The sequence below is a fragment of the Hypanus sabinus genome, chromosome 16 (genome assembly GCF_030144855.1).
Source record: "Hypanus sabinus isolate sHypSab1 chromosome 16, sHypSab1.hap1, whole genome shotgun sequence".
Classification (NCBI taxonomy): Eukaryota; Metazoa; Chordata; class Chondrichthyes; order Myliobatiformes; family Dasyatidae; genus Hypanus; species Hypanus sabinus.
In genome coordinates, this window is record NC_082721.1 from 32,290,842 (window position 1) to 32,307,067 (window position 16,226).

Sequence of the window (16,226 nt, forward strand, 5' to 3'; positions counted from 1 at the left end):
ATCCTACCCACTTCTGTCCAAACTGGTTGTGCTACTGTTCTCACTCTGAGCATCAGTACTGAATCCTTGTATCTCCCTATCTGCTTTAGTCCAACAAACCTCTTCCATGGTCTCTTTAAGATGGCACCTGTTCCCCAGTAGGAGACTTGGTAACTCCTTTATGATGTAATGTGAACCAGGTGTCAAGTCACCGTGCTTTCTGCTGCATCTGTAGTTGGTCTGATGTGGGCATCATAGAACAGAACAACACAAGAACGGGCTCTTCAACCCATCACGTCTGTGCTGGTCACAATGCCAGTCTAACTAATCTCAGCTGCCATCACATGATCTGTATCCCTTTATTCCTGCTGGTCCGTGCATCTGTCTAAACTTCTATTAAACATCGCTGTGCTACCTGCTTCCACCAGCGTGCTCCACAGAACATTCTCTGTGTAAAATAAAATTGCCCGAACATCCCTTTTAAACTTTCTCCCTCTCATCTTTAGTATTTTATATTTAGGGAAAAAGAAGATTCTGACTACTTATCCTACCTATGCCTCTCATAATTTTATATGCCTCCATCAATCAGGTCACCCCTCAGCCTCCGATGCTCCAGAAAGTACAATCCATGTTTGCTAACCTCTGCTTAACACTCTCTAATCCAGGTAACACTCTGGTAAACTTCTTTGGAACCCTCTCAAAAGCTTCCACATTCTATATTCGACAACCAAATTAGCACACAACACCCCAAATGTGACATAACTAAAGTTTTATAGAGCTGTAATATGATTTCCCAACTTTTATACCCAATGCCCCAACTGTTGAAAGCAAGCATGCCGTACCCCTATGCTGCCTTTTCAGGGAGTTATGGACTTGCACCCCAAGATGACATCAATGCCTCTAATGGTACTACCATTTACTGTATGCTTTTCTCTTGCATTTGCCCTCCCCAGAGGCATCATCTACACTTGACTGGATTAAACTGTGACTGCTATTTCTCCATCCAAGTTTCCAACTGATCTATATCATGTTATATCCTCTGATTGTATCCATTAGATTGTAGATTTACCCATGTAAATCATTTACCCATGATTGTACCCATGATTAAAAGATGGTTGTTTTTGGTTCTAACATCTACTCAGAGGTAACCTGTTCAGAAAGCCATATGTTGATCTCAGCATCTCCTTCACTTGTCTTTTTGCTGGATCTAACCTCAGACCATCTCTGGTGAACAAATAATCCATCAAGTAAAAGACTTCTTCCATCATGAACTCAACTTTTGCCTGTTCAAGTTTAGTTTCTTCCCTGCACCTCAATATCAAGGCTTTTGGCTTGAGTCAATGATGTGCCTCCAGATTTCATCTCTCCATTAATTGTATATATGCCCGGCTGTTGCCCAAACAGCTTTTCTAGCCTCCCTTTTGGATATCTGCATATACTTTTCCGAAGTGAACTCTATCGCATATAACAGCTGTTCCCTCAAGGATGAATCCTGGATTCCATAAATAACCTTATCTCTTGTAAGCGAGTCCTTCCAATCTGCAAAATAGCAATTATCTGCTATTTATCTTTCCTCCGTGTTGAAGATGCCAAACTTTTCTCCCTGCTCCTGGATGCAAAATCTCGTAACAGTCAACAGTTTCATTTCAAGGCAATTTGCAATGTGCTTGTAGCATTCCTAATGCATTCTGTGGACTTCATGATACAGTGCAATTTTCTCCGCACATGACCATTGAGTAACAACAACAGCTCTTGTCAGTCCTGGTTTATTTACTGCAACCAATTCAATAGATGTAAACACTTCCTTTCAATTTCCATCGTTGAGACAAATTACATGCCTGTTCATCCAGAGGTTCAGAGAGCTCAATTTGGTGATACAACTTTGTCTTTCAGTATGTGCCAACACTATCTCAATTGGGAGAGGTCAATATAAGCACATTCTGCTCATCCAATTTTCCGATTTGAACACGCATATAAATCTCATAGTTCTACCAGCCAGCCCTTCCTGTACCACATCTCAGTATCTCCCTTATTCAGTCCCTAAGACAATGCAAACAGTTAACAATTTAAAATATCAAAGAAGGTACGTTTATTAACGAAGGAGCGATCATTACTAGACAGCATGTATATATTGCCAGTCGGCCTTCTTCGAAACAGACTGCTGCTAAAACTTTCTACACTAACACTGTAGCAACACCAAAACACCAATCAGTTACACCATACGGTCCTTAAAGGCCTAACAGCATTAAAGCAACATTTATTGTCCATAGATTGACATTACACGTGGCACATTCTCGCTGCTGAACACTTCTCCAGCTAAGGTTTATGGAATTCCCGATGGCCCCGCATCTGAATCAGTAATTCAGCTGGCACGTGGGCTGGGGATTCCAGGGTACAAGCAGGGTATGGGGTGAGAGCCAGGAGTGGGGTATGTGGGCCTGATCTAGGACTAATGTCTAGAACACCAGTGGTGGGAAGTAGGGAGCTACATCTGGAGTGTTTGTATACTGCCCTCTCCCACGGTTCAGTGGGAAATTTATTATACTGTACTACACGTAACCTCTGAAAAAAAAGAGAAAGGAAAGTGTGTTTGGGTATTAATAAGAAATCTAGTGGCCTGGCACTGCCGAAGTCCCGGGACTGCTGGAGTATCAGAGATTTGCTGTAGTCCAGCTTAAGAAAGATCCTGCAGATCAACACTGCATTCTAACCAATATCATGATCCAGAAACTGCCGGAGGAAGTAGCAGAGGTGGCCAGGTACATAGATAAGAAAAGTTTCAAGGAATAAGGGCCAAATGCAGGCAAACGAAACTAGCTCAGGAAGGCACCTTAGTCAGCAAGGACAAGTTAGGTTGAGGGCCTGTTCCCATGCTATATAACTAAATGACTGTATCCCAGCATCAAGAACAGAAACCCTACTCTTTAGCAAGGAGATTAGTCTCACATCTGGAATTGGGACCAACTGTTCTTCAGAAAGATTGGATTGTAGAGGATTTTGTGTCATAATTATAGACTTTGTCTCAGCCAAACAAAAGAAATGCATTTATATGCTGTCTTCTGTGATAATTGGACCCGTTTGATGTTTCTTAGATCACAAACCTTCACCCACACATTGGAGATCACGTTGGGGATCAATTAGCACCAAACACACTGCAAATAGCATGTAAGGAACAATCGTTCCAGCCACACATACTCGTTTTGTTCATTTAAACATTCCCTTCAAGGCTATCTGAGGGAAGCCATGGGTTGCCTGAGTGATTGATCCTTGTTATGGCCTTGGTGAATTTTTAAAATTTATTTGATTTCTGTTCTTTAAAGCTCGGGATGTAAATAAAATATCTGATGAAATTCAAGTTATTTTTTAAAAGAGGTTGCATACACTCATGATGTAGTTTGCTTTTGGTCTCTGAGGCTTTATTATAACGGGTGACCTATACAAGCCTTTGTGATTCATCCCAGCTCACACAAGGACAATATACTTCAAGTCAGTACTGAGAATCATAAGGGTATAATTAAGTAAGATTAGTTGTATGTACATATATTAATCCTAGGTTTTTTGCCTGTTTAACTGGAAATGTCCCCAATTAACAACCAAGATTTTCTCAGGAAGATTGGGTAACCATAGAAATTCAATCCCTCGGCCTGGAAATTCTAGGATAGTCTGTTCATGTTTTGTAGCACATAGAGGAACCAATATGTGCCACAACTGAGAAATGAAAAGAGCTTTTAAAAGGTGGAAAAGCAGCAGCCTGTTCAAGTAACACTAATTGCATTAACTGTGAAATCCAGTGGTGCTCTTGTAAACCTTTTAGACCACCCATGTGTTTAAGGAACTTGCCATAATTGTCCAGATCTTGGAGCTGGGTCCTGACATGAAGCTGCTGTGTGACTCCCTCTCTCTCCCCTTCACGCTCTCATTTTCCAGTGTACCTCTCTGTCTCTCCGTTCCTTTGACAATCAGAAACACCATTCCGGCTTTTCAGTTGCCACGCGCTGTGTGCCCTGCTCCTTGTCCACGCAATTCTCCCCTGTGATCAGGAGAGTCGATCGAGACTGACGTGAGCAATGGAAACAATGACAAGATTTTGGACTACAGCTAATTAAGGGGTCACGGGAGTCGGCCTGCCAGGCAGCCCTGGCAGCTCCACAACTAGGAACTGGGAGACAGTGACTCCGCCGTTAAGTCACAAGCTGATATAACAATGTAACTCACTGAATAGCAGGCAGCACATCTACAGTGTTTTTGGACACCGTTAGCAAGCTCAGAGATTGTACGTCCTAGAAGGGTACCCCTTAAAATTACAAGGAGGGAATTTATTCGTTAAAATAAAACACAAAAGAAGATCAGCGGCAGAGCAGAGCGAAGTTTGTGGCATTTGACTTCACACCAGGGCATAGTCAAACTGTCCCCTCTCCAGCCCATCTTTACCATCAGACCACGACGAAGCAGGCATCCTGCTATAGGGGTCCAATAATATCCGAAAACATCGGACCACCAGGATTATCAGGAAAACCAATAAGAAAATTACAAATGCAAATACGGTTTTTTGTTCCGCCCCCATTGGAACCGAGTAAGTGGAGTCCCCACTGAGGTACATGGATGTAGAAGCCAACAGTTCATCATCTACTGTAGACATGTCATTCATTGTGGCAGCATTATTCATCGCCTGGTCTTTTGGTGCCGGATTACTAATTAGCTCTTCAAAACGTTAAGAGGAGATCCTGTTCTTTTCATCACACTGCCAAGGTCGCGCCAGCGATCAAGCTGTTACACCCTCTGCAAAACAACAAACAAAACAGTTAACTCAAAAGCAACAACCCCAGGGTTGCTGCGGTGCCTGTGACAAGGAAGGCTCCGAGTTAATTTGCAGTTCACAGTCGGACACTAAATTATCAGATTATGGAGCACTACAAAAAAAACTGTCACCTATAACCATGAGTCTTCTTGTTAAAGGAAAGTACCAACACAGTCAAATAAAATGAACTTCTGTTACTAAGATCAAGGTCGATGTGTGCATGGTGGGGCAAACAGAAGCATATACGATAAGACCATAAGATACCCCCTCAACCATCAAGCTCTTGAACAAAACAGGACAACTACACTCATCCATTGAGATGCTCCCACAACCAATGATCTCATTTTAAGGACTCTTCAGCTTGCTATTTCATGCTCTTGTTATTTATATCAGATTGGTGTCTTTTATGCACGATTTGCTCTTTCATCAATCCTGTTTATAGTTACTGTTCTATAGATCTGCTGAGTATTCCCGTAGGAAAAAGAATCTCAGGGTTGCATGTGGTGGTATGTATGTACTCTGGTAATAAATTTTACTTTGAACGTTGAATTTTGATATAGTTGCTGAATTAGGACATTTGGCCCATTGACTGTGCTCTGCCATTTAATCATGGCTGATCCATTTTTTCTCTCAGCCCCAGTTTCTTGCCTTCTTTGTGCATCCCTTCATGCCCTGACTAATCAAGAATCTACTAACCCCTGCCTTAAATCTACCCAATGAGTCGGCCTCCACTGCTGCCTGTGGCAAAGAATCCCACAGATTCACCACCCTCTGGCTAAAGAAGTTCCTCCTCATCTCTGTTCTAAAAGGATGCCCCTCTATTCAGAGGCTGTGTCCTCTGGTGTTACACTCCCCCACCATTGGAAACATCCTCTCCAATCCTCTGCACACCACTCTGTCAAAGCTTTTCAACATTCGGTAGGTTTTAATCAGGTCTCCACTCATTCATCTGACTTCTAGTAAGTTGAGGCCCAGAGCCATCAAACATTCCTCTTATGATAAGACCTTCATTCCCGGAATCATCTTCCTTTGAACCCCCTCCAAAGTCAGCACAATAACTTCCTGCTGTTTACACATGCCTTCACCCTATAATGTTAAGGACTACACAAGAGGCCCATCAAAAGCCATCATCTTTAAGTTCTGGCACATGATCTTGCTTCTTAATTATCTGCAGGCTGACACTCATTCTATTGACTTTCATTCTTGGGTACTTTTCCTTTCGTAGTGCTGGCGCACTGATGCTGAAAAGCATGTCGTCAAGAACCCAAACGATACCAAGCAACTTTCGAATGTAGGAGCCATCACATTTAATCCTGGCCAGTCCAGAGCGGAAATTTGCACCCTTGCGCTTTTCTGAAGCATTACCAGTACTGAGACTGTGTGCTCGAATTAGGCATGATTGAAGGGAACAGCAATTGAATGATCATCCTCTATTTCTCTGATCAAGCAAGTGATCACAAGATCAATATCTTACAGTAATGTACTTGTCTTGGAATACAGTGAAGGATTCCAGCCACTGATTGTAAGGAAATATGTAGAAGCCTGCTTTGTTTTATTTTTATTTTCATCAAGATATGATCACTCTTGCTAGAGTGAGGACAGCTGCTCAGTGCAAACAGCACATGAAAGCCTTTAAATATTAGTTGTCTTTAAGGGAGCCAAGTAAGAAAGAACTTAAATTACTACTCTTACTGCTTAGCAGGAAAGTTAATAAATGTCAATAATGTAAATAAATTCTAAGAATGTGGTGTCACTTTTGTTAAAAAAAACATGCTCAGGATGTTGTTTAATCTACCATAAGGGTATAGTTTGCATTAAGGGTCAAGGAATTTTTCCTGATTCATGATTCAGAGCTGGAGTTTAGCCCAACTCATCCTGTTTGCAAATGGCTAGCTAAGATACTTTGATCCCATTTTTAAAATTACTTTAAAAAAAAATTCTAGTCAATGTCATCTGACAAACTTTCTTCTTTCTAACACAATGGATAGTCTGTATTGCAGCTACATTTAATGTATATACCATCCAATATTCATTATAAGTGCCAAGGTGCCATAGTGGTTAGCGGAACACTATTGCAGCTAGGGGCTACAGGGTTCGGAGTACAATCCCAGTGCCCACTGTAAGGAGTCTCTGTACATCCTCCCCATGGAGTGCATGGGTCTTCTCCAGTGCTCCAGTTTCCTCCCACAGTCCAAAGACATAGCGGGTGAGTTAATTGATCATCGTAGATTGCCCCAGTGATTAGGCTAGGGATAAATCATGGTTGTAGGGTGCTGTTGGGTCGCACAGCCAGATGGGCCTACTCCACACTGAATCTCTAAATAAAGAAGTGAATAAATTATGTTATAATGGAAGTAAATGCTAGGATTTGAGTAAACATTTTGAAACTGTCCACTTTGTACAAACCACCAAGATAATTTTTTGCTCCTGTTATGTCAAGCCCTCAGACTTGATTCCATCCAGCACTCTAACCTGTCACAACCAACAGCATGCTCTGTATTGGCCCTTCAACACATGGGAACCATCACCCCCCTACTTATCTCCATAGCTGGTCTACTTCTTCATCCCTTACTCATCATTTTCCAACCTGCCACTTCACATGAAGGTAATTCCAATCCTCACCATATGGTCTTCTAAGCCATTCCTGAATTGGCCTGGTTCAGTTGTCTAAACAAATCTCAGTAGAATGGCAGATGGATGTGGATACTGCAAGATGGTCCCAACCTCTCAAGGATTCGTGGCATTTGCACATGCACGAATACAGTTTATGAATTCTTTTATTACCCTTCTAGCCAACTCTCAATATCCCTTACCAGCACCACCACTTCACCCTTATCCTAATATCAGGCGATTTCTCCCAAGCGCTGAATATTAACAACTCTTAGGCTCAATTGTACTATTCTATCATCCCGCAATCCTCTCTCTCTCTGTTTCAGAGCTTCCATGATGCAGTTAATGTTAACATTCCTGTACCTTAAAAATACTACACCATGTTGATAGGCTGACATTTTTGGGAGCGAAGAAAGCCATCAACAGGGGTACGATGTTGTTGGGAACACAATATTGCATTGTGTTCACCATGAAAATCAAATTATTGCATGACTTTTATTGCACAGTGGAAAACACACATGTTTTCACTCAGAATTCTCTAGTCCACCTCATACATCACAGCACTGTCAGTATTTGTTCCATCAACGTCCGACATCACAGACCATCTCCTCAATGAAACCTCGGTTTTGTGTCATTCACCTTGTTAAGTCTCCATAAACCTATAAATCTCCAATCAACTGTACTGAGTCTCCAATATTCTGTTAATCTAACTTCACACCAAGCACACAACAGCACCCTTACAATGTTTCGTCCATTGGATTAACTCAAGCTCCCCAACTGTTGCTGCAGATTGACTCAATCTAAACCTTTAATTTAACAGTAACATTTTGTCACATCTAAAGCAAGGATACAGTTCTCTTTGTCCTCACCATCCACCCAACAGCATGCACATTCAATGGGCCATCTTCCATAAAGAACAAAGCTTAAGTCAAGTCATAGAGATAGAAACAAACAGATTCCTTGGCTCATATCAAGCATCAGCTACTCATTTATATTAATCCCATTTTTATTCTTCCCACAGCTTCATTAACTCCTGCAGGTTCTAACACTCACCTACACACACAGGGGTATCTTATGGTGATTAAATAATCCACCCGTCCACACTTCTTTGGGATGTGGGAGCAAACTAGAATCCCATGCATTCTCCACACATACAGCACCGGAAATCAGGATTAAACCCAGGTCACTGGAGCTACACGGCTCTACCAGCTGTGCCCCTGTATCGCGTGGAGTTGGTAGGCAAAGTCATGCTTATTGTCAACTGCGCAAGGACGTGTATACAATGAAAAACTTACTTACAGCAGCACCAATTCTGATACACAACATTCAGAATTACATAAATTAAACATAAAATTATACAAAATTAAACAACAAAGAGTACAATTTGAACAAAACAAAGACTACCATGGTTAAAGTGGTCAAAGTGTTACTTCAGGTTCCTTAAGATTGTTAGAACCAGGGGAGGTATTGGGGACAAGCTCCCACTACCTATTAAGTACTCCCAAAGGTATGCCTTAAAATAACTCCTGACAACTAAGTCCAGCTCCCGGCCGTCAGATGTGCCTTAGCTATTAAGCCTGGTGGAATTGGTTCTACGGACAGGAGAAGGGACAAAGGTGGGTTACTGGTGCCTTAAAACCAGTTGCTTCAGGCAGATGGAGCTCGTCAGCTATGGTTGGCAGATCATCTATAAGACATAAGATATAGGAGCAGAGGTATGCCATTCGGCCCATCAAGTCTGCCCCACAAATGCAGAGAAGGAAAACTCTGATCTCGAACTTCCACTGCCTTGGGGCTATACCCTTTCATGGAGAAGGCTTTGGGAGTAAACCCAAGGAAAAAGCCAGAGCTGGAGTCCTGAAAGCAGTCAGGTATTGAGTTCAACACAGACTAGGAACTCCTGCGACACCGTTGGTGCGCAAACTGTATCGGTCTTTGCCGTTCCTTTGGATTCATCAGCTGCGTGGAGAGAGGGAGCCTGCTACATGGGCAACAGCCTACCCTCCGTATCGTACTGCCCTGGCTTGCGTATCACGTAGACAGCTGGGTTGCAGCTTTCATGGTTGACCCCGATCAACAGTGGGGCTCAGCTTTGCCAGGAACAGGTAGGTGTAAGGGAAAAAAATGTGCTGTCGAAGTTCATTAATTACATTTAGTTTAAGGTGGAGAAAAGTATAGCAGGGATGTCAGAAGCAGGTTTTTTTTTTACACATAGATTAATGGATGCATGGAATGCACAACCAGGGGTGGTGGTAGAGGCAAGATACATTAGGGGCATTTAAGACTCTTAAATAGGCACATGAAAGAAGAATGGATGGCTATGCGGTGGGGATTAAAGGGCTAGGTTAATCTTAGAGTAGGTTAAAAGGTCGGCACAACATTGTGAGCTAAAGGACCTGTATGGTATGACACAGTTGTATGTTCTATATACTGTATCTGTATTCATACTGTTGCTTCTTCATTGGTTACGTGCCAGGAAAACACCCTCAGAGGCGACTGTTACCAAGAATGAGAAGACACAGCTTGCCAATCCTCCTAAGGAATCTTTGGGGAAAGCAATTAACTGAACCTAGACCAATATATCAAACAGCACATTAATTGCCTGCCTGCCTACATTAACTGACCTTCGTCAAAGTAATACACTTGGTTTCCCAGAGCAAGGAATAAAGGGAGAAGGGGGCAGGGATTTCAGGATCAAACTGGGACGGATGAGACAAACGGGATCACTTGGAGGAGCACTCTCCGTGATACAGTCCGTCCGGGACCTAGCAGGAGGGCCACTAATGAGATCAGGTTCAGATGTTAGCTGCCCCCCTTCACCGGGATCTTCCTGTTATTTCATGTCGAGCACACAGAACATGTGTGGATATGGCAATGGCGGTAACTGCTAAGCTGTGGATATTGCCTTTACTGAACTGAACTAGATATTTTGGAAATTACTTGTGAAAATTGGTAAACTGTTGTGTCCTGAAAGGAAAACAGTATCGACCTGAAATGAAGGAGCACAAATTGGTTCCTTCATGGTAGAAGTCCAGTTAGCCCATCATGTCCATGATACGAGAGGTGATTGATAAGTTCATGGTCTGAGGTAGAAGGAGTCAGTTTTAGAAAGCCTAGCACATTTATTTTTCAACATAGTCCCCTCCTACATTTACAGACTTAGTCCTGCGGTCGTGGAGCATACGGATCTTGGACCTCCAGAAAGTGTCCACAGAGGAGTGATTGATAAGTTCATGGCCTAAGGTAGAAGGCAATGAGTTATACAGCTCTCGTTACAAGCACATGCAGGTCAATTCTTTGAGTGATTATGCAGAAAGTTTGAAGATAATAACTCATCACCTTCTACCTTAGGCCATGAACTTATCAATCCCCTCTGATGAGTTATTAACTTCAAACTTTCCGCCTCAAAGAGTTGACCTGCATGTACATGTAACGAGAGCTGTATAACTCATCTCCTTCTACCTCAGGCCACAAACTTATCAATCACCCCTGCTGTGGACACTTTCTGGAGGTCCAAGATCCGTATGCTCCATGACCGCTGGACTAAGTGTGTACATGTAGGAGGGGAGTATGTTGAACAATAAATGTGCTAGGTTTTCTAAAATTGACTCCTTCTACCTTAAGCCATGAATTTATCAATCACCCCTCGTAGCTCCCCTCGTGTAAAGTCATTCAGCTATTGCTTTCCCCCACAACCTACACACTCACTCCTTTCAGACACTTACCAGCGTCTTTTCATCACTCCTACTGAATCGTCTTGGACTGCACCAACCTGTGCAATTCAGACACTCGCATTTTGGAATTGTTTCTTTTGCCGATCACCTCCATTCTCTTTCCGGTTGTTCCTGATCATCCCTCCGATGGGAACAGTCTCACCTCAGCAGATGCTACATCTGTCATGATTTTACGTGTCTCTGTCAGAGCCCCTTGCAAACTTCTCTGTCCCAAGAACAGCTCCGGTTTCTCCAGAATATCCACGTAGTGACACCTTCTCCAAAGCCTTCCCCTCGTTCTTAATGGGTGGTATTAAGAGCTGGGCGCAAGGTAGATTTAGATAGGTTCATCCATAACTTCCATCTCCTGCTACTACTTCCTCCAGCAACTCCAGCATCTGCAGATCTCTTGTGTTCATTATAACTTCTTTGCTTTTGTACTCTATTTACGAAGCCCAAGGTTCTCAATGCATTTTAGCCACTTTCACAAATTACTTTGATAGTTTTAGTGACACTTACCTCAAGATATCTCTATTTCTGTACTCCTCTTAGAATTCTGCTCTCTAGTTTAAGTTGCCTCTTCTTGTACTTCTTTAAAAAGCTAACACTTCACATCACTCACTATTAAGCTTCATCGTCCATATATCCACATATATCCACTAGTTCCACTAGCCTGTCTATATCTGCCCTAAAGACTGTTACTACCCGTTTCATAGTTCACTATGACTCCAGGCTCTGTATTAAATTAAAATTTTGAAACTATGTTCTCTACAGCTAGGTCCAAATCATTAATATGCATCAGGAAAGGCAATGGTTCAAGTATCAACCCCTGGAGAAATCCAGACTACACTTTCAATAATCTTCACCACTACACTCTGCCTTCTATTTGTCAGGCAATTTTCCATTCTAGCTGTTGCAGGCCCCTTTTATTTAAAGGGATATTTATAGCTCTTGAATATAAATAAACCAAAGCAGCAAGGCATCTAATTATTTTTTTTAAGAGTTTAATTTACATGACATGTTTTAAAAACTTAAAACCTCCCAAAGCATATTGTAGCCAACTTTCTGTTGCCACAGTAGCACTTTTAATATAATAAAGCAAGATGTTCTCAGGAATGTTATCAAGCAGAATCTGACACCCTGTCACATAAAAAGAAAAAGGGAGATGTGCTAAAGCATAGCTGAAGAGGGACATTTTAAAAGGATGTATAGCAGAGAGATTTAATGAGAAACTTTTCAAACTTTTTGTTAAAGTGAATGATAACCCAACAGAATTGTTTAAGACTGGGGAGATAATTTAGGAAGAGTTTGAATATTTTAAGCTCTGGGGTGACTTGAACATAACGATCAGTATATCAAAAAATAGAGATTTACAGGCTATCTAATTGTCAGCCTCATCTATAGAACTTCGTCCTTTCGCCAATGTTTGGAGCAAGACTGGAACAAAATGGTGCTGGCAGATCCCAAAGTGGCCATCGGTGAGTACATTACTGGTAATGGTACCTCTTAGCACTGGCAATAATTTCTTCCATCACATTACTGAATGGCTGGAAGTAGGCAAATTGTGTGGCAATTGATGTTGACCAGTGAGCACAAGCATTGTAAGTGAACATCATTAGTATTAGAAAAGCAAAGTGTAGTGCAAATACCAATGTATGAAATGTGGAATACAGGAGGCTGAACAATGACCACAGGAATTATATTTAACATTACATGGATGAGGGTGTCATCGTTCCTTCATTCGCTATGTGCCATGTCGTACATAGCAATCATGGTCTTTCCATAATCTTGGCAAATTTTTCTACAGAAGTGGTCCCCGTCCATTATCAATACTCTTCAGAGATGATCTGCCTGGCATCAGCGGTCATATAACCAGGATTTGTGATATGCACCAGCTGCTCATACGCCCACCCGTCGCCTGCTCCCGTGACTTCCTGTGACCCTGATCGGGGGACTACACCTTGCCCAAGGGTGAGCTGCAGGTTAGCGGAGGGAAGGAGTGCCTAGCAGCTCCTTTGGTAGAGACGCATCCACAGTGTGTCATCGATGAGGTAAGCAGGGACGGATGTCCTTACTGAGGTTTGGAAAAGCAGCAAATAGAAGGTAGATGATCAGTCTTTTTCTCAGGGTAGGGGAGTCTAAAATTAGAGGGCACAGGTTTTAAGGGAAAAGATTTAATGGGGACCCGGGGAAGAGGGGGAGGGATGTTTTTCACACAAAGAGTGGTGGGTAAGTAGAGAGAGCTGCTAAAGGAAGAGATAGAGACAGTTACAATTACTAAGTGTAAAGATTCATGGATAGGAAAGGTTTAGAGTGATGTGGGCCAAATTCAGGCAAATGGCACCTTAGTCAGCATGAATGAGTTGAGCTGAAAGGACTGTTGCCGTGTGTTAAAACTCTATGACCAGGAGTCAGGGAGCAGAGCAGAACTGGAAATATTAGCTTTGATAACAGCAAATATAGGACCCGAAACATGGTAGATGAGTTAATTGGCAAATGTAAATTGCCATGAGTGTGTAGCTATCTGCTAGAATCTGGGGGAAGTTAATTAGAATGTAGGGAGAATAAACAGAAATTAGCGTGGGAATAGACCGCAATCAGAATTGGGTTTATTATCTCTGTCACAGGTCTTGAGATTTGTCGTTTTGTAACAGAGCGCAGTGCAATACATAAAAAATGTGCTTTACATTACAAAAAAAATCAAAAATTAAATTAAATAAGTGGTGCAAAAATAGTGGGGTAGCACAAACAAGAGAAAACCTGTAGGTGCTGGAAATCCAAGCATGACACACAAGATGCTGGAGGAACTGAGCAGGCCAGGCAGCATCTATGGAAACAGGTAAACAGTTGATGTTTCGGGCCGAGACCTTTCAAGACTCATGAATGAAGGGTCTTGACACCGTGGTGTCAAGGAAACAACCTCTCCCTCAATGTCACAAAAACAAAGGAGCTGGGTGTGGACTACAGGAAGAATGGAGACAGGCTAACCCCTATTGACATCAATGGATCTAGGGTTGAGAAGGTGAACAGCTTTAAGATCCTTGACATACATATCACCAAGGACCTCACATGGTCTGTACACATCAGCTGTGTGCTGAAAAAGGCACAACAGGGGCACAATTGAGAGCATCCTGACTGGCTGCATCACTGCCTGGTATGGGAACTGTACTTCCCTCAATCGCAGGACTCTGTAGAGAGTGGTGCAGACAGCCCAGTACATCTGTAGTTGTGAACTCTGCACTATTCAGGACATTTACAAAGACAGGTGTGTAGAAAGGGCCCAGAGGATCATTGGGCGCCCGAGTCACCCCAACCACAAACTGTTCCAGCTGCTACCATCCTGGAAACGGTACCACAGCATAAAAGTCAGGACCAACAGGCTCCGGGACAGCTTATTCCATCAGGCCATCAGACTGATTAATTCATGATGACGCAACTGTATTTCTCTGTTGTGTTGCCTGTTCTGTTGTACATACTACTAATTATCATTTACTATAAATTGTACATTGCAAATTTTGACAGACATAACTTAAAGATTTTTACTCCTCATTTATATGAAGGATGTAAGTAATAAAGTCAATTCAATTCTTGACCCGAAACGTTGACTGTTTACTCTTTTCCATGGATGCTGCCTGACCTGCTGAGTTCCTCCAGCATTGTGTGTGCATTGATTGAATAGTGACGTGGTGTTCATGGGTTTGTTTATTATCCATTGAGAAGTCTGATGGCAGAGAGGAAGGAAATGCTCCTAAAACCTTGAGCGTGTGTCTTCAAGCTCCCATACCTCCTCCCTGATGCTAGTAATAAGAAGAGAGCATGTCCTGAGTAATGGGGGTCCGTAATGGTAATTGGTTAAATGGTTCATGGCTACTCATGAATAGATAAATGGGGGCTTAATGGTTGACCTGGATTCTGTAGGCTAAAGGACCTATTTCCTTTCTCTTTGACTGCATTGATTCCCTATCACCTTAGTTCATGGTTAAATGGGTTGGGATGAAACTGTGAGCGGTCTGTTTCAGTTACGGTCCGTGGGCAGGAAGAGAGATGAAGTCAGCAGATGGACAATGGAGGTGATGCTGCTGGCTAAGGACAATTACGTCCGACCTTCCTCACACTTTGTTGGATGAAAGTTCTTTTCATTCAGTTCTGGATGCTGGAAAAGCAACACAATGCACTGGAAAGAACAAACAAAAACAAAATGCTTCAAGAATTCAGCAGATCAGGCAGCATCCGCAGAGGGATATGGACAGTCAGTGTTCCAGGTGAGATTCTTCTTCTTGACTGAAGGAGAGGAGGGGAGATAACTGATATAAATAGGTGAGGGGAAAGTGACAGGAGATATGTAGAAGCAACAAACAGCAGCAAAAGATTCTAATAACAAAGACTAGGGCATGGAGTGGGCAGATAGCTACACTGGGTGGTGGGGAAGAGACCCAGTGGGCAGTGTGTATATGTGGTGCTGATGGAGTAGGTGGAAGAGGGGAAATAAAGATGGCGGCCGGATGCCAGTGGTGTGTGTGTGGAAGGAACTGAGTAGACCAGGAGGAGAGAGAAAGGGACAGAGGGGGTGCGGGTTATCTGAAATTACAGAATTCAATGTTTGTGCCATTGGATTGAGGGTGGAATATGAGGAGGAAGGTTTGAGGAGAGATGCTGGATGAGGCTAGGTGGGTGTTCAGATAACATAAGGAAATAGCAAAAGAGAGGGAGGATGAGGAAGTTCCAGTAGGAGACGTACACAAACAGAATGAGTGATTGATTGGCTGTGAGTGATGGATTTGAATTTGGTGAAGGCAGACTGACACAGCTAGTGATGGAAAGGGAGCTTTGGGTGGATGGAAGGTTGAAGATTGATTGAGGGGGTAGGAGGAATAGCTTAGCAAGGTCACATTCACAGTGGAAGTAACTGCTGCTTTGGTCAGTGATGACTTTACATTTTTTGACGTTAAGAGGATCAGGTTACATGGTTCAGGTACAGGAAAGTGGCGCAGAGGTAAAAGGTAAGTCTTGATCTGACTGAAGGGCAGAGCAGATGCAAGGAGACAAGCAGCCTCTGCTGTTCCTAACTTCCACATTTCAGGTTGGAGCAAGGGGTAAAACCCTTTCAAATCAGAGGAGCTGCCAGA

At 42.6% G+C, this 16,226-nt stretch overlaps 1 protein-coding gene across 2 annotated transcripts in view; it reads right to left on the bottom strand.

Moving 5' to 3' along the window:
• Positions 1-3,399: 3,399 nt before the first annotated feature.
• The window catches only part of LOC132405811 (cortexin-1-like), a 69,904-nt gene continuing 57,077 nt past the window's right edge, over positions 3,400-16,226 (bottom strand). For both annotated transcript variants that reach the window (XM_059990809.1, XM_059990810.1), the window contains one exon: positions 3,400-4,758. In XM_059990809.1, coding sequence (XP_059846792.1) covers positions 4,364-4,645 — 282 coding nt within the window. In that variant the 5' untranslated portion in view covers positions 4,646-4,758 and the 3' untranslated portion in view covers positions 3,400-4,363. The remainder of the gene's footprint in view (positions 4,759-16,226) is intronic.